The following is a 20,319-nucleotide window of genomic DNA, read 5'->3' on the forward strand; positions in this document are numbered from 1 at the left end:
TAGCTTGCGGTCTTAGACAGTGGTCCACAGTCTTGGTCATGTGAAAAGTCAGACCACGTTATCACACCCCACCAGCATTAAACAAAATCCTAACCAGAAGTTCTAACCAGCCCTGACGGTCACAGCCCAGGTCTCTCCATGATACTCATTGCAGAAATGCAAGCAAAAGACAACAATATACTGGGGGAACAATGAATCAAAACTTATCAGGGAAATCGGACTCTCACAGGAACAAACAGGATTTTACAAGCACATTTTCCAGAAAACACAAAATAATTTCAGAAATGTTACCTTTTTCATTCAGACAGAGGATGAACAAATATTCTAAGTGCTGGAAATGTCAGATGTCAATTGGCACTCTCGCATTCACAGAGGCTGTTGCAGACACAGTGAGTGCTCCTGGCTTTCCACCGGGTGTGATCAACCCTCCTCCCCCTGACTGAAACTGGGACACTGACCCACCACTCCAATGACAGCTAAACCCTTGGGAATGGTGTGGAGAACTGCAGGAAGTCTCCCCAGCATCTTCCTGGGTATGGCCAACGAGAGCTTGAGGCCCAGATGCCATGAATTACAAAGTCCTGGCAGAACTGTTAAACACTATAGAAAACCAAATATTTCAGTGACTTTAAATGACACTTTTCACTATTTCAAGACAGACTCAAAAAAACATTAATGAAGATGTGCAAGGCAAACACAAACCAACCCACTGAAACGACAACCGAGCCAGTTTATTATATTACAAGGAAGCAGGAAGCATCTCACATTCCATTAATAACTATAAACCTGCACTTGGGCCAGTCTTGTCTGCTTTGCTTTGTTTCCTCTGAAGACACGTTTCTGCAGAACGGTGTGATCTCTGTCCACAAGGTGGAGCAGCTAAATAGCCTGAGATGCAGATGCTAAGCCCCAAGTTCTGAAAAAGGAGAAAGAATTGTCTAACAACAGGCAGCTGACTGTTGAGACTCCACTAAGCAGTTACCTACGCCTGCACCCTTGGAGGATCCCGATTAATGTCCTTTTATTTGACAAAAGTAACACAGTTTTGCAAAAGGCTTGTATCAGGTTCACGCTTTGGGTTTGCTGATTAAAGTAGTATTTAAGACATACCTACGATACAGACATTACATGGAAATATATTCCTTTCTTGACATAAGACACGGTTTCTATCACACAGAAATTTCTTCACACATCTAAAAAAAATGTTTAGGAGCTCTTGGAGAGAATCAGTAAGAAAACAAAGTCCCCAAGTCCAGCAAGGCAGAAAGGATCAGCTGAGTCCAAAACAAACAGAAGAAAACACAGGCTTAGACCTGAAACATCAGTCTTCGGCTATCTGACATGAAGCATGCATCAGCAAAGCCTGGGAACTCTTCCTGGATCCTCAGATCCTGAGTGTATTTCACTTCAGCACTGTCAGATGAGATTCTGTGCTACGCAGACTGCCTCCGCTTCCTAGCAGGTCACTTGATGCCAAGGAGGAAAGGGATACGTTTGTTCAATGGTGTGCTTGAGCTGATGATATCACAAGAGAACCTCTTTGGATAAAATTCCAAAACCTCATCTTAATTCATTACTTGTGCACACGACTGGACAAGCCCTTCCCAGCTTCAGCAACAATCCTCAAATCTCTGATTTTTTAAGATTCTTAAACAATATTCACACTTCAGAGAAATCACAATTTTATAGCAGCCACTGCATAAAGCACACTTTTATTCTAAGTGCTGAGAAGCCATGACTGAAATTTTTTCATCCTCATTTGTAAGTGCATCACTTCTCTGATATTTGATCAATTGATACCAATTTACTAGTTAATAGACCCAATTTCTATGCATGCTTCCCTCTTGATTTTTTTCTTGAAATTGCATTGCCAGCAAAACCTTTTCAAGGTTGCTCTCCTTATTTGCTTCATTAGGTTCTATAAATTAGGTAAGGTTAGCACAGCATCTAGGAGAAAATAATCTTGTGGTTCTCAGCACTTGGACACTTTTCCTCCCAGATGCAGAAGCAGGAGTCGGAAGACTGAGGCTATCTCCAACACAGCTTCCGTTCTTAGCAAACTGCCTTAACTTTTGTATCTTGTAAAAATAAATAAATAAATAAATCCAACATTGTACTAATGTCCCTAGATTGTTTTGTCGAATTATTTAAATCTCCTTTAAAATTAGCCTGTGTCAGTCAATATTGAATGAAGCCAAAGTTTTTTAAGCAAGGGCTGAAAATTTCAAGAGTATCTACTGTAATAGGGTTAAAAAGACCACTTTGAATTCACTGCTTTACTGGTGAAAAAGATCTAGCATAGGCAGTGCAATGTGGGGTACATATGCTCTTTGAAAAGATGGGCAGTGAAGTCCTTTATGCATTTTTTTTTTGTCCCAGAAGCATCAGTGATGGGTACCATTCTTATAGGACTCCACATTTATGTTCCCTGTGGCAACAAAAGCCCTACTATAAATACTCCGGTTCCATGAACATACTTCCATTACCTACTTCAATTAAGGAACAGATTCAAAGAACACTTTTCTGACAAACCAATCCTTTAGCTAAGAGGCTGGGCCAGTAAACTTTTACCATCACAGATAGCCACAAGTTTTAAGCATAGTTGAGGGTCACATATAAAAATACAGAGGAAAACAACTGAAATTGTAGGTCATCTTCTTACTTCCTGCTCTTAGAAGACTCTGCACATATGACAAGAAATAAGCAGATTAATTTTTAGTGTTTCCAATCCTGCAGAGAACCCACAGGCATTACCTCTTATGAGCCATTTTTCAGAGGAACATTTATTTTCCATGTACTTTTCTAACCAAACTAAAAGCTAACCAAACACTCTAAAATTTATAAGCCTTCCCTAAGTAAGAAAAACATGTATTTAGAGAACAATTAATTGATTTCTCTCTAAAACTGTCACATTAGGAAACGTGTTTGTTCCAACATAAGCATACCCTACCTTTCAAAGCAGCTGCAAGACAGTCAGTACAATTTGCATGCAGAACAGCAATCACAGATGCACAGAACTTAAAACAGTCATTTGTTAATTAGTATTTCAAGTATGGAAGAACTTATTTCAAAAGGTTTGCTTCACACACATAGTAGTAAATAGATTCATAGAAAATTACTTCTGTGCGATATGACACCACAGCTCACAGCTGTGGAAAGGAATTCCGTTAAGTGGGCAAATTAATATTTGTGGGCTCTTTGAACAATGTATAGACACCTGAAATGGAGGTATAATTGCTTTCTTTGTCCCTACCCTTCCTGCCTGTAGCACTGTACGTCTTGTTTCTTTTCATCTGATTTTTTCCCTATAAATTTCTCTAAAACTGCCCTTGTTCATCATCTCCTTAAATAACCATATCTGTCATGCTGACTACAGCTCTGTCGCTAATCCCATTCATCTGCAGCCACTCAGAGTGCAAGCACTTCAAAGATTAAAAAAGAATTGCTTTCCTCCTTAGTCGCTAACCACCAGTATTCAGGAGGGTGACTTTTCATCCATTGGCAGGCTCTGAGCGAGAAGGCAAGAGCATGAATAACTAATGACAAATATGTCCATGAAGATTTCTCCTGGCCGCTTTGAAATGTCTTCTTTTGTTCACACAAGAGAGCTGATGAGCAAACAAATGAACAGAAAGGGCATTCATAAAACATAAGGACAACTCACAAGCATTAAAACATAACAAAAATATTTTTCTTTCAGAAGTACAATGATGACTTTCTTTAAACACTTCTCAGGACATCCAGAGACAAAAGCAAGTGGCCTTAGCAATAGATTAATTTAACACTTCCCTCCTTTTTCCCCTCATTGTTTGTTATCTTTTCTATACTTAAGCCATCCAAGCGGAATGACAGCACACACCTCAGCCACATCACTGCAGATCTCACAGCTTAGGGTATTAACAGCCGTAGGAAGTCCAGCCATAGAAACATAACTGATTGCTCTTCCTGTCTCTCTGAAGCTGCCACCCCGACAGGGATTCAGCAGTGCAAAACCGGTAGGTATCCTTTAGCTGCTCCCCTGCTAAACATAGCAAGTGGCTTCAGCCCAGCTCCATGAAGGCTGGGCAGGAAGCCACTGCACTTTGTGCTGTAGTTAGGGAGAAAAAGAAAAAAAAAAAAAAAAAAAAAAAAGACTACATCTGGAACCACCACAGCCTTTTGCAAGGGAATGTGAATCCGCTGTTGGATGAAAAATGGCATTAGAATTGGACATCCACTCAAGTTTCAGACATTTATCCACACCAGGTGTGAAATTCTGCACTGTTTTGTGGACAAAGATATTTTTAAAATCCCTGCCAACTCTTGGTAGGCGATTCACAAATATGAATATCAAATTCATTGCATCTATTATTTGCAACAAACAAACAGATCAGATAGCATTTGTTTCTTCCTTTCTCAGACATATTGACTGCCTTCCAGTCTTCTACTAATGCGTTTCTAGTAAAGGACCTTCTTTCCTCTGTTAGATCAAACAAAAAGGCTATGTCACATGTGGGTGACCACCTGGGGTCACAACAGGCCATTCCTGCCACCATAACTATGAACCCTTTTGGGATGACACCCTTGTTTGATGTAGCCAAACTGACTGACATGTAGCAGAGGCATGTTTTCAGCCAACAACTTCTGTGCTCTCCCATCTCTGACTGCTTCCAACAGGGGTAGCTTTCTCTCCACCTCTGTGGAGCAGTTGACCTCCTCTCTCTCATAATCCACACCATGCACTGCCTCATCAGCTTTACCACTGTGCTGTGGAAACATGGGCAACTCCCTACCACATCCCATACAGCCAACAGTCAGCACAGCATGCCTTGGAAGGTCATGAATGGGGGGGAATACGACAAGATGAAGAAAAGAATTTTAAAAATAACTAATATTCTAATAAGACCGAGAAAGTGAAGAATCTTGACATTTTCTTCCTATATGCTTTAATGTTGCATCATAATCTGGACAATAAGCTGTAGATGAAAAGGAAGAATCAATCAGAAGACCCATATTGCCAAACGGTAAGAGTCTTTTTCTGTAGCATAAAACTGTTGCTGATACACCAAAAGCTCTTTTCTTCAATCAACTTTCTGGAAAGTCTCCAGATGCCACCCCAGAAGTGAAAAGGGCAGTTAGTGCTCTAGGAGCTATGTGGTGCTGCTCTGAGGATAGCAGCAATGGGCAACCTACAACAGTACAGGAAACCCCCAGCCACTCGGCCAAGTAGAAAATATAAGACATGCCTGACCTTTCAATTGTCTGATAACCGTGTGTCCATTTTAATCCAGAGTCCATGACAGTGACACCCTGCTCTCATGTTCTCTCCCCTTTTACTACAGTCTTTGGCCTATGCACCGAAATAGCTATAAAGCAGGACCAACAGCATGGAGAAAGCGTGTTACAACATTTCCTATCGCTTCCTACCCATCTCCTCCCTCTTGCTGTGCTCACACACATACACACATTAATTGAAAAGGACCTGGCAAACTCAGTGGATTATCCTCAAAATAAAGGCTGAAGGCTGCTGAAGTTGAAAGCAAGCATGGTTTTGGTTTGTCTTTGTTACAGGCTAAGAGACTAAGTGTGGCAAGCTACTTCAGTTCAGAGGACACACAGCAACACGCGAAGCTGTGGTAACTCAGCTGTAAGTTAATCACAACCTCATCTGCAAACATACTGCACATTTTCTGCATTCACTCAACTCACACTCACACTCTGGCATTCGTAGCTTTTGACATAGCCTGAAGCATTTGCATTTATGAAAGGCATCATATTCATTCATTAAACACCCATTAGTCTTATTAGTTGCATCATTTTATTGTGTTTTCTTAAAAGGGTGAAACCTTGAGCTTTTACCTGTGGCATGACATTATTTAAAAGCTACACACAGCAGGGCATCCCACTCGATCTTCCCTTTGCTCATTAGTTTTCACGTGTATCAATGTCATTTACTCCAACAACTCTAACAACTAATTCAATTTACTTTGCAAGGCAAATTTATATTAGTAATGTCATTAAGCAGATAAAATACACATGAATTAAAAACAACAAAACAACAACAACAAAGCCACTCCAGGTCACATAAGTTTATAAAGAGGTTCCTGACTTAGGAACGCCACTTTATTTAAAAGCTGAAGTTGAATTTTCTTAATTTTGCAGCGAAAGATGGTAATGACACATTAACTACTCATCATGGGATAGGTGTGTATTTTCAGTAGCCTAAAAATTTGATTACGGGTTAGAGGCATCTACTATGCTCACCTTGAGCACCTGTGTAACAACCATCACCTTTTCTTAACAAGCTGCAGTTGCAATGATGCAATGCAGTGCAGCCCAGGGGGCTGTTTCACAAAGAGCCAATCTGCCATTGGAGCGCTGCCCGTGCTCACCCCCAAGCCGAAGGGCTCAAAGCCCACCCTGCGACTGACCCTGTGACAGCACCCGCTGCACCGGCACCGGCTCCCCGAGAGTCCATGGGAACAACACCAGGCCTGAAATGATGGAGATGGTTTTCCTCCACTGTGAGCTATGATTTGTATCCTGAAAAACTCAGGCAGGAAATATAAATTCAAATGACGGCACGTGGCTAAATCTAATACCACAAAGATTTCATCTACAGAGAGGTGTTTTGCAACATGTGCAAAACTTGGTTTTAGACAGAGCTTAATATGCCACAATAACATAACAAGTGTTAAACCTTAAGAAAACGCGTGAGAATGTTTTTATTTCTGAAATAAATTTACCAGCCCAAGAACCATGAGACTAATCACAGAATCATAGAGTCATAGAATAGTTTTGAGTCGGAAGTGGCCTTAAAGATCACCCAGTTCCAACCCCCCTGCCCTGGGCAGGGACACCTCCCTCCAGCCCAGGCTGCCCAGGGCCCATCCAGCCTGGCCTTGAACACCTCCAGGGATGGGGCAGCCACAGCTTCCCTGGGCAGCCTGTGCCAGTGCCTCACTACCCTCATGGTGAAGAAATTCCTCCTTTCGTCTAGTCTAAATCTGCCCCTCTCCAGTTTCTACCCACTGCCCTTAATGAAACCAAACAATTTATTTACACGGGAAGTAATATTCACAGACTAAACACTACAAAGAGACTTCATATTATCACTTAAACCTGATCACTAGAAACCACTTCTGGTGCACAAGCTTCTTAGAAGACAGAGTATCCCGATTATCCTGTTAACACTGTGCTGATGTTAGTCACTGGCTGTAACTCTCCCCACGGTTTTCCTTCGCTTAAAAGGTGCATCGGTCTCTTTCTTAATTATTACTGTGCTAATTTCTGCTTTGCAGAAGCCAATTTCTGTAGCTAATTTCTGCTTTGCGTTGTTGCATTTACCCAACGCTGCTCGCAGCGCTTTGTAGCTCTTTTTTCCCTCCCCGCTGTCAAATTAAGCTCAAAAAAGGCTCGATAACCTTCCTTCGGGGAACCCCCCCCGTCCGAGAGTTGAACTCCAGGTTTCCCACGCCGGTTCCCACGCCCGTTCGGGGCTGCGCCGCCAGCACCGAGCCCGCACTCGAACCCCCGGGACCGCGACTCCCCTCGGCCGGAGCAGCCCAGGGGAGCGCGTCCCACCGCCCGCGCCCTCCCCGCGGACAATGGGGCGGCCGCCACTCACCGAACAAGGTCAGAGCCATCGCGGCGGCGGGGGGCGGCGGGGCGCGCCCGCAACGACGCGGGGCGGGGACGCGGGGGGACACTCGGGGGCGCCCCCTCTCCTCCTCTCCCCGCCCCCCGAAGCCATCTTTGCCGCCCGCCCCGCCTCCCGCCGTTCCCGTGGCAACGCGGCACAAAGAGCATCCCGGCTCCTGCATCCCCGCGCCGAGCATCGCCCGCGCGGCCGAGGCGGCGCCGCTCGGGGCCTCCCCGGGGCGTGTGCGGAGCATTCGGCCCCGGCGCCACCGACGCGGGATGCTGGCTCGGAAGGAAGGGGCAAATCGGTGTAAGGGAGGGAACGGTGAGCTTAAGCGATAATAAGGGTGATAAGCATCGACTCTCGGCCAGCTCGCAGGTAGAAAAGACTGTGAGTGTAACAGGAGTTCAGCTTTTTACTGGCTGAAACGGGAACAAATCAAGTATTGAACGGACAGTCCCGCAGCAGGAACAAAGGACAGACCTGAGCTCACCGAGGGGCACAATGAGGAAGGGGATGAGAGAAAGATCATCAGAGGCTTCGGAAGACACAAAGAAACTGTGATGTGCATCTAAGAGTGTGTGATAAACTAAATAAGTTCCCGGAAAAACAATGGACATATAACGTGTTTCCGGGAATCTATACGGATGTATATGTTTAACCAGTATTTCCTGGAATCTGTACGAATATCTATGTTTAACCAGTATAAAAGTCATGTAACCAGTCTCAATAGTTGGATGCTTTAGGTGGGTTACCCCGTGTGTGCCCCAGCACCGTTTATTAAAGGAATACCTGGTTAATAATAAAATTGGCATTGATTATTGAGTTTCACGGCATCAATTTAAATGTGATCCATTACAGCTGTGCAAAGAAGAGGAGGCTGAGGGGGGACTTTGTCACTCTCTACAACTGCCTTAAAGGAGAATGCAGAGAGGTGGGTGTTGGTCTCTTCTCCCAAGTGATAAAACAAGAGGGAATGGCCTTAAGCTGTGTCAGGGGAAGTTTAGATTGAACATTAGGAAAAATTTCGTCACCGAAAGGGTTATTGAGCACTGGAACAGGCTGCTTAGGGAGGCGGTTGAGTCACTATCACTGAAGGTACTGATGCCATGATTATTATTATTATTATTATTATTATTATTATTGCTTAAGTTAATTCATTCCCTTAACATAATGATTTATTCCTTCCTTATTTAAAAGACACGTAGATGAGGTGCTTGGGGACATGATTTGGTAGTGGACAGGTATGGTTGGAGCTGATGATCTCAAAGGTCTTTTCCAACCTAATGATTCTATGATCCTAAATCCACAATCTTGAGCAGAGGATTCAGAGACATCAGCCAGGGCACACAGGTAGTGCAGGTGACACATTAGTCACCAAAAATGGTGACAAATAAAACTCTCTAAGACTCGTTTTGGAGTTTTAGAAAGCGAGCATCCTTTGTTGGGCCTGGGCAACATGCAGGAAGGATCTCCCGTCAATCATGTGCAATGAGACAAAGGCTGGTTACAGATTATATTTCCCCCTTACGTGCATATGTATAAATTTTCCCAGAAATCTTATGCATATTCTATTACTATCCAAGGTATAATTTTAATATTATGAAACTTTGCAGCAGTCAGAAGTCTTCCTAATTTGGAGCTGGCTCCAGCTCTATACCTGACCTTGCCTTTCAGATTAGTTAGGATTCCAGACAGAGGCGATTCTAGAAGAGACATCTGTTTATCACAAATTGTTCCTCACACAATACGGTATCATTTTCAAAGAAAGGACAGTGTCTGAAAAACACCGTTTTAGGGAAAACATCCTATCAGAGAAAGAAAACGTGCTATCAGAGGGACATTCTGTCTGACTTTCAAAAACCGCAACTGCTTAGACAAAACTTAACTGTACTTTAGTTTAAATCAAAATATTCCACTTTGAAATATTCCCTATAAGGTATCACCTGTCCCACCTCCTAGGGCACCATGGTGGCTACCACAGCAGGCAGGCAATGGGAGGCACGCATCCAGAACAAGGGTTTTGCCATGGGACAGTCTGAAGGAAGAAAAGCATCTACATCAGCTGCATATACAGCCCCTGCAATTAATGGTTCCAGTTGCGTGAGTAGAGGTCAGGACCAGCAAAACATAAAATACATTCTCTTTCAATACAGCAGCTAAAGCATGAAAGTCTGCCTGAAAAAAATGAATGGTGTATGTATTTAGTTACATGTGGGTTTTCATACTCTGAATTCTACCTAGGGAAAATGGAAAGATTGCGTGGGAAAGTTTTCAGCATCTTTAAATATTGTTTAATACAACAAGAATAACATGGGGTTTTGTTATGTCTGTCATATTTAAAAACACAGGCTTTTATCTTGATCCATTTTGCTTATTGGGCAAAGTTAAAAAAATAAACATTTTATCCCAGAGTGATCATTTAGTCCATTTTATTCGTTCCCAAATGAATTCCAGCACAGTTTCACAAAACAGTTTCATTTTGTATGTATAAAGTGCAAAAGTTTATTGAGCAGCTGGACTACTGAGAAATAATATTTTAGTTGCAGGGCTAAAAAGAGCTTAGATAATTTGGGAAAAAAGCAACACAAAAAAATCTTTTCCATTCTGCCTACATGATTTGACCTCTGTGTTCACAGAGTGTTTTGCTTTGCTTTTTAAATAAGTTGGATCATCATGCAGGTTTTTTTTTTTCTCTTACATTTCCTGGAATTAAATCCCAAGATTTCACTCCAACTTCCTTCAATTAAATAGCCAGGTTTTACTCTTTCACTGCTCCAAAACCTTTATTGGTATCTACCAAGCTGCTTGTTTACATTAGAATTATTTTCCTCTCCAGGGAGAGTAGCACTATTTTTCATAAGAGGCATTATCAGTACTAGAGTTGTTAAGATCAGCCTGAGTAATTTGATTAGTTGTTTCAATCGTCTAATAATGCCTTTGTTAATAATGCAGTTATGGCTAAAACCTTGTGTTTTGTGATAGTGTGTTGGTAATTTCACAGTTAGTTACTAGAGTTGTATTTTACCGTGGCAGCAAGAGCTCTGCAGCTGATCTTAGTTTTCAAAACAAACTAAGCTCAGTCATTACTTCTGAATAGATTAATTGGTTGGTTTGGGAGGATGTTCTGGCCCAGGCTCCAGCAGCCTGCAGAGAACCGTAGGACCTCACCATCAGGCTGATACTCAGAGCTTCTTACCTCCCTTCACAGGTGTTGGCACAGGAGAGGTGCTGGGGGGTAGCAAGAAGCACGGCCGTACAGGGTACGTGCCTCTTACCTGATGGCAACTCTGCCTTTGACAGGGGCTGAGAGCCTTGACACGGCAGGAAGAAATGAAAGGTGCAAATCAGAAAAATAACTAACCTGAAGTTCACTAGGCTAAGGTCCCTTCCCCCACCCCCTGCCCTTTGAATAGACCTAAAATCCTCATGGCAGTCTCTGTTTAACAATAACATTATCTTTAAATTACATAATGCCTTATCAGGTCAGCACATCCTACTGCACCAGCAATAACAATGATTTAGGTACAGCTCTGGGAATTCCGTTAGAAGGGAGCTGAGCACTGACCCTCTGCCGCCTTGTGCAGGAGTGAGGGGAGGAAACATGGGTGCTCCCGAGCAGCTAACACAAAGGGCCAGCCTGGTCCTCTTCAGCCCAGAGGGGGGTGTTACTTTGGAGAGACCCCAGTTCATATGTTTTCTCTTTTGTGAGGCAGAGCCCATAAAAGAGGACCCTGTTTTGCGTGACCTTGATTTAAATGACAGCAAGGGTGAGCCTGGTGTCTTGTTTCCCTGGATCTTTAGTCCTTGAAAAGCCCTCCTTTTCAGAACTGTCTTGTTAGCATCACATTCTGTAGAAAAAGCACTATTGTACTTGCTGCCTGGAAGGAATAGTTGAGGGTGTATATCAAGTATATCTCAAGAATAAAGTCTCCAGAAGAGAAATATATACATAGCATGCTATTTTCTGGCTTGCTTCTCCATCAGTAGGTTTCTTGCCTCATCTCCCAAGCCTCAAGGCTCTTTAAATACTGCAGCCAGTTATGACTGGATTTGGGATTGGTTTCCAGTGTTTAGGGTTGGGTTTTGTCTCTCTCCTTTTGCCCCCTTGCTCTGGGTGCTATGCACCATGGAACAGTAGCCCATTTTCCACAGTGGCCTTTCTTTGATCCATCACCTTGTCTGAGGGGCTGGTACACAATTGCTTCTAATTACCTGACATTTATTCTTTAAACCTTAACTAATTCACTAATCATAATTTTAAAATTAATCACCGACATTTTTAAAGATTTATATGTAACTGTAAAGAAAGGTTGCCAGTGAGTAAATACATTGTGTGGAGAAAAAAAGCCCTATAAATCAAAGCTGTCCTGTATTAATGGGAAATAGTAAAAGTGAAGACACGGTGAGGTGCTACCTGATGAATAGGGGTAGCATCTTATCGCAGTTAGTGTCTTCCTGCAACAGACTCCCTTGACAGCAGGAAAACAGTTCTGTAGAAGTCTTATCACGTGCAGAATTTAATTTAGATTCTAATTTGTAATTGCTGGGAGCTTGTGGGGCAGAGTGTGGGTGTGGATGTGCGGCCAAGGGCTGCAGTACTGAGCAGATTTGGAGTTCACAGTATTTGCAATGGAACGTTTACTCCTTGGAAAATGGCAAGGCAGAGTTCTACGACTTGTTCAGTGAGATAAATTCAATTGTTCTATCTAATTTAAAAGTCATCAATAAAAAGTTTGAAGACTGACTACCGAGCTTGCTAGATAAAATTAATGCTTACTTAGAGTACAGCTATTTCAACGTTACAGCAAGCCTGTCACCAAAACCAGAACTGTCATTGCACGTTACCAGCATTTTGGATAATCTTCCACCCTTTGATGAGAGAACTGGCATTTGAGCTTATTTTTCGGACACTGTTTTTGTTCACTATGGCAAAGTCATTTAAACACAGTATTACCCAACACTATACGAGCATAGAGGGAGACAGAATCCCTGCTTCAAGTACAGCAGCTAGGAGCAACCTTTGTAAACCAGACATAATCAGCTTTTTACTGGGCCCTCTGCTGATTGTGGGGGTAATTAATTTTTTTTTTTCACCTACAGGGTACAGACTGGCACAGTAATGTTACTGGGAGGAACTTGAGTGTTGAATTTGATGATCATGGCCAAAGAATGCGAGATATGTGTAACAAATCCACCATTCCGTCTGTTTTAAATCACAACTACCACATTGTAACCTCACAGTTGTCTCCTATCTGGATCAACAGGAGTTGTGCTATATCCCATGACAACTTAGAGCAGTTTAGTACACAGTAGGTGATGTACATTAATGAAAGGAAAAATGGGCTTAACCTGCACTTGGCTCTCTGGGTTATGAAAAAATGTTTAACACACACAGGTTTTAGCGACAACCTTTAGAGTTAGATTTTTTTTTTTCTGGTTATACTAGAAACAAATGCCACAAGTTGTAAGGGGATGCAGCACGCGAGCACAGCCTTAATTTTAACACTAAACGAAACCTTGCTTGATGTCTAAACACTTTGCTGTGTTTAGACTGATGTTATGAGACATTATGTCATTTTTGAAACTGCATCAAAGGAAAAAAGCCCTGAGCAAAGTCCTTTCCAAAATAAGGGAATAATTCTTAAGGACTTTTACATCATGGTTCCCACTTATTTGGATTTCCAAGACCTGTGCATGAATGTGATGAGAATCATGAGCAGGTGTTATGGATGGGATACAGTAGATGCTAAGTACGCTTTGCAAAACCGTGAGATCTTAATCTTTGATGTAATCTCTATTAAAAAGAAAACCTGTACCTGAATTACTCTTCATAACCAGCTTTACCTATGCAACAGATAGAACCAGCAGCACTTTCCAGGAGCATCCACCTTTGCCCCCCTCAGTAACTACTCTGCTCTAACACTGCTGCTCTAAGTAGGCTGGAGAACAGAAATTGCTGGGTTGGGTATACCTGAGGCGCACCTTTTCCTCCTCTGAATTCGGTGGTTGCATTCAGATTCTCCAAGAGGTATCCTGCCCTGTCTTCCATGGCAAGAAGTGCCTTATTCCTGTTTTCTTCCAAGCGTTTGCCTTTATCTTAGTATTTTTTTAATAAACATTGACAAACTCCTCTGATACTTTAAAACATCATTTTACAGGTACTTCCAGCATTACAACTGAAGGATTGGTCTTCCTGTCTCCGGCGTGTCTAAGGACAGGGGCTGGAAAAGGATTAGAAAATGAAGTGTGCTCTATGGAAAGGGGAAAATCCAGAGGTACCCAAATTTCTTTTATAGTAACTATCACATAAATTGCTGGATATCAACAAACTAAGTGAGCTTTGCCTTCCATTACGTTGTGAGCTTCCTGAGGGTGTAAGCAGACAAAAAAGGGTCTGGTCACCCTGACATTTACTGTGGACTGTGGTCAGTTAGCATGTCGGGATTTATGCTGATACAGAGAGCTTTCCTCTCACATCCGGTTCCAGGTGATGTTTAAAGTGAGCAATATCAAAAGAAACGAGAGATTGAACTAATTATAACTGCAAAAGGGCATTTTTATTTGCAGCTGGTCTGAAAATCCCTTAAAACCAGGCTTTTTATGAGATTTTTTTATTGCTTCTGTGCACACTTACTGGAATATCCCATCAGCACAGACTTCTTGAGCAACATCAGTCATTGATAAAATTATTAAAATATTAGGAAATGTCAAAATTGCTGGAACTTCTGCCCAGATACGAGCACTGCTTACTCTAAGTTACATTGCAAAGTGTCCTGCTTACTAAACACCGTATGCTTTTGGTTGCTTGTTTTATTAAGTGCAATGAACAGGCTAATTAAAGAAATTCCAAGAAGTTTCTGCTTTCTGTCTCCTAGGGACAAGCCTCAAGTGTCAAAGGAGATAATACTGATAGCTATAAAACACCCAAGTGTGTTTATAGTGGCTGTAAAATGCAGCTTATACCTTCTATTTAACTTTCATAATAATTCCTTTTTACACCATGCTTAGAAATGCATATTAAGGCAGTGTTTGAAGTAGTGCTTGTATATACTTGAAAAAAAAAAGGTAATTGCAAGTTAAAGAACAGAAGGCAAGCCATTGGCAAAATAGTCTTAGGAATAAACTGATATAATTTCATTTATAAACACTAAAAACTAAAACCAAACGAACCATCAAAAAAATTATCTGTAAGATACTTCTAGTCCTGACTTTCAAAATGTCTTTAATCGTGAGTGAATGATCTCTTACTTGAAAACAATGCTACAGAATTGGTGAGGGTTCCTCATGCAATCATCTGAGACTTCTAGATCCACTAGGTAGCTTTGAAAAATTGCTAAAGAAATCAAACCATCTCATAAGCACCCCAAACCTGCGATTCTGGAGCGCTATACAGAATCTCCACAAAAAAGGTTTGTTGTTTTGTTTGTTGTTTGGTTTTTTTACTAGCTCTTCTTTAATTTGCAGGTTTTATTTCCATTAAAAGCTGAAAAGTTCTGTTTACTCTTTAACTGCTTTAAGACAACATTCTTAAGTTGCATGTTCTTAGTGCAATTATTTGATTTTCTAATTCCATAGCCTTCAAAGTGATTTTCACATTCCTAGAGAAGCCAGTGTGCACATTACTAAAGCCATTCAAAAATTAAAAAAGAATGTTTTTAATGAGGGTATTTTTTATCTCATGCAGCTTGCTTCTCAGAGTTGCATCTTCTTGGATACATAGGGTTTTAAAAGAATGTCTAAGTTTTAGAGCACATGTAACATTTAAAGATATTTTAAAGCTCAATAATGTGCTTTTTATGAACAAGGGTGTATGGAATCTGGTAACACAAACTGCATCAAATTTGAAGTTGAATTTTATATGATACTTTAGAAAGTGGACTACCTATATAAGAAGTGAAATTTGGAAAAGTCGTGAGAATTTCCTGCTATATAGACATATGCAATCAAGTTATCAAGGGCTTTTGCAGACCCTGATGACCTTTACTAATGAAACTTTAATGACCTGAAGATGCTTCTGTGTCCGAGTCTCAAAGCGCTGAGACAGCAGAAGCACTGTATAACAAATTTGCAGTTCAATGAATCGCTAAGAAATGTGTGTTTTCTTCCACCAGGAAGACTTTTGAAAGAGAACATAAAACCTTCCAAACTGAGCAAGGAAGCACAAGGACCAGTGGTACCTTTCTGCTTTATTGCGCTTACTAGAGCTAACTCTGCAAGCAGGCAGGTAGTGGCAGCAGGGCACAAAAAGCAGCATAAAATAACGTTGGACATACCTTTCAAGGCTAGAATTTGCTCTTCAGGATTGCAGAGAGATGACATTAACCAAAGCAACTTGAAAGAGCTGAAGGAGATTAAAATTTTTCCTCTTAATGATTCTGAAGTGTCATTGAAGGGATCAATAGCTTTTCCTGTTAAACAAGCTGTTTACATCAAGTATTCCTGGAGAGGAAATAAACCAGTCTTGGAAGTAATAATGGGATTTAATTAGGATTTGAGATTGTCACTGTTTTATTAATTGACCTGCCAGTCTCACAATAGTTTTTGTGAACTGTATGTTTATAATAATAATATTGCTTATGAAAGGACAAAGTTATCTGATCCCTTCTGAGCCCTTTTGTCTGGGCCAGAAAGCATAATAAATTATGTGGCCCCTGCAGAGAGAAATTTCTCTTTTCTGCACATGATGTCACTGTTTTTTTCTGGGGGAGCAGGAGAGGGGAAAGGGAGGAAAAATGTTATTTCCCTTTTCTTTAATAATTAAATAATTACATGCCATGGTTATGTTCATTTTGCTTATTGTTAACCAAAACACGTGAGAAGCTGCTCAGCAAAGCAAAAGTAAATTAGCAGACATCCAGTTCCTAAATTGACAATGCCAGGAACAATTACTATCACTTGGCGACTTTTCAGCTGTGCATGCAGCAGTTTTATTTTAAACAAATCAAGAGATCACACAACTGATCTTGCAATCCGACTTGTACATCGCCATGTCAACCTCAGATCTGGAATTCAGCCTCACGTGTTCAACTGTAAATTCACACGATCCCCAATCAAAGAGATATATAGGAAACTAATTCCTGGTTCAGTCCTTCCAAAATCCCGTTCCTAGTGGTTTTCTACATGCAGCAGAGATGTGATACTGATGTCAGCCTGTGCACACACAATGACTTCAGAGTTTATCTACGGCAATCAAGGCACTGGTAAGGGAAGCAGTTTCCAAAAGCTTTTTTTCTTTTTTTTTCCTTAAACCCCAGTACATCAAGGAAATACAGTGTTGAGAAGAGGCAACCAAGCGAAGCTCTAGGGCAAACACTGTACAGCAGCGTGTGAGCTGGGGACCCCATGTGGGTTGCAGCAAAGAGTCAACTGTCAATTGAAATCCAATTAGTTTATTCTCTGAGTGTCAACGTCAAGAGCATTAATCCAGATTATCACGTTATACAGCATTAAAATAAATTTCCTCTTTATAGCATCTAATCCTTGTGCATATAAAGACAAAAAAAACATTAAAAGTAGCATTGCTTGTGCTCAGTCCAGTTCTTTGAAGAAATGAAAAAACACTATGCAGGCACTATGTACTGATTCACTTACCTTTGGACTTAGATTGATACCTTCAGAAAACATACATGCAAAGTTCAGATGGATCGTTACTAACCAGATTGTTGTCACTATTCTTTCCCCTTTATTTCAAGGTCTGATCGCTTGGCCGTTTGCTCTTAAGATTTCTTTTCTGGCCTGTACATACAATAGAACACTCTCCTTCTGCCAGTGAAGAATCATATCCTCCTCATAGCATCCCACTGCTCTGAAGACTTGGGAGCGAAGGGCAAATGCAGCCACAACTCCTGCAAGAGCACAGTTGTTAGTCAGAGAAAGTCACTCTTATCGCTTTGAGACATTACTCCAGATCTAGGGATTTCCTCCTGTATTTTTAAGTAGGACAAACAAGACGGATTTCTTGATGCTTTTCGGACTGCATTTGCCAACACTCCCCAAACTCTTCCTGTTGCATCTGCCAAAACATGATTCCATGACAGTTTGTTCCTATCTAAGTGAGTGTATCTCCATCTGCAGACTCAAATCACGTTGAGGGTGTGACTGCTGTCTCCTATCCCCAGTTTACATGGATGAATTAATTTAAATACAATTACAGGGTGGATTTGTTGTTGCTGTACAAGGAAAGACTGTTATTCAACTCTAGAAGCCAGTTAATGGCAGTTACTTTTTCACAAGTCTATTCTAGAGGCCAAATGTTAATGTTGATATATTTTTTTAAAGCTCATATTAAAGCTTATATTCTTTAAGCAGGCAAATTGTGCTATGAATAGGTTTGTACCATTCTCTGCTAGTTCATCAGAGGGAATAGCTTCCCCTTATCTCTTTGGAGGATGAAGAACCAGAGGGAAAAAAAACAGTAGAAAGACATTTGAACTTTAGAGTAAGTGAAGCAGTGGGTGGCTTTTGACTTCTCTTCAAACAGTACTGGCCAAATTAATATTTTTGTACTTTACTATCAAGTAACAGTAAAGTGAAACCTGCCAACTCTGTTTGGAAGTTTATTCAACCCTTAGCAGGGGAAATCTCCACGACCTGCCCGAGGCTGGCAGCAGAGGAAGGGAGGGGGTTCTCCAGCAGCCTGCAGCGAGGCATCCCAGCCCCTGCAGGCGCTGTAGCTTCTCCCAGCCTCTCTATCTTTTCTCTCAAGAGCTTTATGTATTGTAAAATGTAAAGTATCAGGGAAAAAAAACCCTGAATCCTCTATGTCAATTTAAAGAATATATTTGCTCAAAATATTCAGTAGTTACCACTAGATGGCATTTTGTTCCTGAGAAATTAAGAACTCCCAGGTTTCGAATTGTTACAGACAGTAGGAAACAGCAGGAAATGGAATTATCTATCTCATTCTGTTAATAATTTATTATTAATTGTCTTCTATAAGCAAGACACTTAGTTGCAAACTGGTAGATCTCCTTTATTTAACTACAGTTTGTGATGCCCACCCTCTGCTCAGTAGGTAGGGGGTTAAGCTGTGGTCAGCACTTCCCAAACTCTTTCCCATATTTTCAAATGAACGACAAATGTAGGCCAGTTCACAGACTTCAAGCTCGCTATGGCAATCTTCCAGAAATGCCTCGCTCCAGTAACCATACACAGTATTTCCTGTGCTATTTTTGGATAAACCCTTAACACAGATTGCAAAACCAAAAATAATTCCTGTTCAGGAAAAGAGCAATTACAATTTGATTTTATCAAATAATAATTTCATCATATTCAGTTACGAATATTATACTTTGCAGCAGTTCATTTTAATTTCAGCTTGTACAAGCTGTGCTATAGAAGATATTTCCATTCTTAATCTTTGCAGGGTACAGTGTATCACACCCAGAGGTGCAATGAAGTTCTACTGGGGACATCCTGGGGTGTAGCTTGTTTAACATCCATACGCTTCTCAATACCTGATTAAAACTAAGCAAGAGGATTACTTACTTACTCTTATTCTACTTACTTACTCTTACTCTACAGCAAAATTGGAGACTGATAAGTGAACTATTGGCAATTTCCTTGAAAGAGACCAGAGTCGACTCTTAATTATAGAAAGTCAGAACCCCTTCAATAAACATACATAATTTTGCATGTATGCAAATATAAATCCTATAACGAGGATGTTTTTTCATCAGATCATCATAAGTACTGCTGCTCTAAGCATATAGCAGCCTGTTTAACAGTTCATCATAGCAAAATTCAGCAATCAGAATATTGACATAACCTCATTTCCCACTGAAATACCGAAAGACAAAACAATCAACTCCCCCAGAACAGAAGAAATACTCCAAGTATGCTCTATGAAAAAACAGTTGTGTAGTATAAAACCGTATGCCTACTTGCTTCACAAATACTTCACTTTCACACAGTTTTTAACATATACTTGATGTATCTGAATTATAGGTCTCACACAAGGTCTCTTGCGACTCACAGGTCTCAGCTCCACTAGCAACAGCGATGGTCATTACTGGCCCGTGTGGGCAAGGGGCTGGATGGCTCTTGGTAGATTAGACAAATTATCAACGTGTTTCAGGTTGGAGGCTTATAAAATCATAGAATCATAAAAGCTTGAAAAGACCTCTAAGGTCATCAAGTCCCACCATGAGCCCAACGCCACCGTGCCTACTAAACCATGTTACAAACTGCCACGTCTACACAGTTTCTGAACACCTCCAGGGATGGTGACTCCACCACTTCCCTGGGCAGCCTGTTCCAATGCTTCACTACTCTCTCAGTAAAGAAATTGTTCCTACTATGCAGTATAGACCTCCTGCAGCACAACTTGAGGCCACTATGGCAGCATTCAAATAACCCAGAAACACTGATATCATTGATTTCTGAGCACTTGAATAGTAAAAATGAGAAAATATTCAGGAAAAATCTTCCCTGCTTAGACTAAGCTACTGTAAGGCTCTAGGGATGACAGTGAGTTCAAAGGAGTAACTTTGGGCCTCAGAAAGAAATGCAATATTTAGTTAGAAGGAAAAAAATAGAGATCATCGCTGGATCACGATGAACAGAAAGTCTGTACATCACACATTTTCTTTGGCTAAATTATGTTTAGAGACAGAAGCATCAATGGTGATTAGCAGCTGGCTAAATCAGATGCTGCTCTCATAATTGCTTGGAAAAGCCTCATTATAGAAGGAATC

General features: G+C 41.1%; 1 protein-coding gene across 1 annotated transcript in view; it reads right to left on the reverse strand.

Annotated features, from left to right (window-relative positions):
• CHN1 (chimerin 1) overlaps positions 1-7,889 on the reverse strand; it is a 100,831-nt gene extending 92,942 nt beyond the window's left edge. Inside the window, exon 1 of the mRNA XM_054069760.1 lies at positions 7,607-7,889. Within this exon, the coding sequence (XP_053925735.1) occupies positions 7,607-7,874 (268 nt within the window). The 5' untranslated portion in view covers positions 7,875-7,889. The remainder of the gene's footprint in view (positions 1-7,606) is intronic.
• Positions 7,890-20,319: the final 12,430 nt, after the last annotated feature.

Source organism: Cuculus canorus, chromosome 6, assembly GCF_017976375.1.
Source record: "Cuculus canorus isolate bCucCan1 chromosome 6, bCucCan1.pri, whole genome shotgun sequence".
Lineage (NCBI taxonomy): Eukaryota > Metazoa > Chordata > Aves > Cuculiformes > Cuculidae > Cuculus > Cuculus canorus.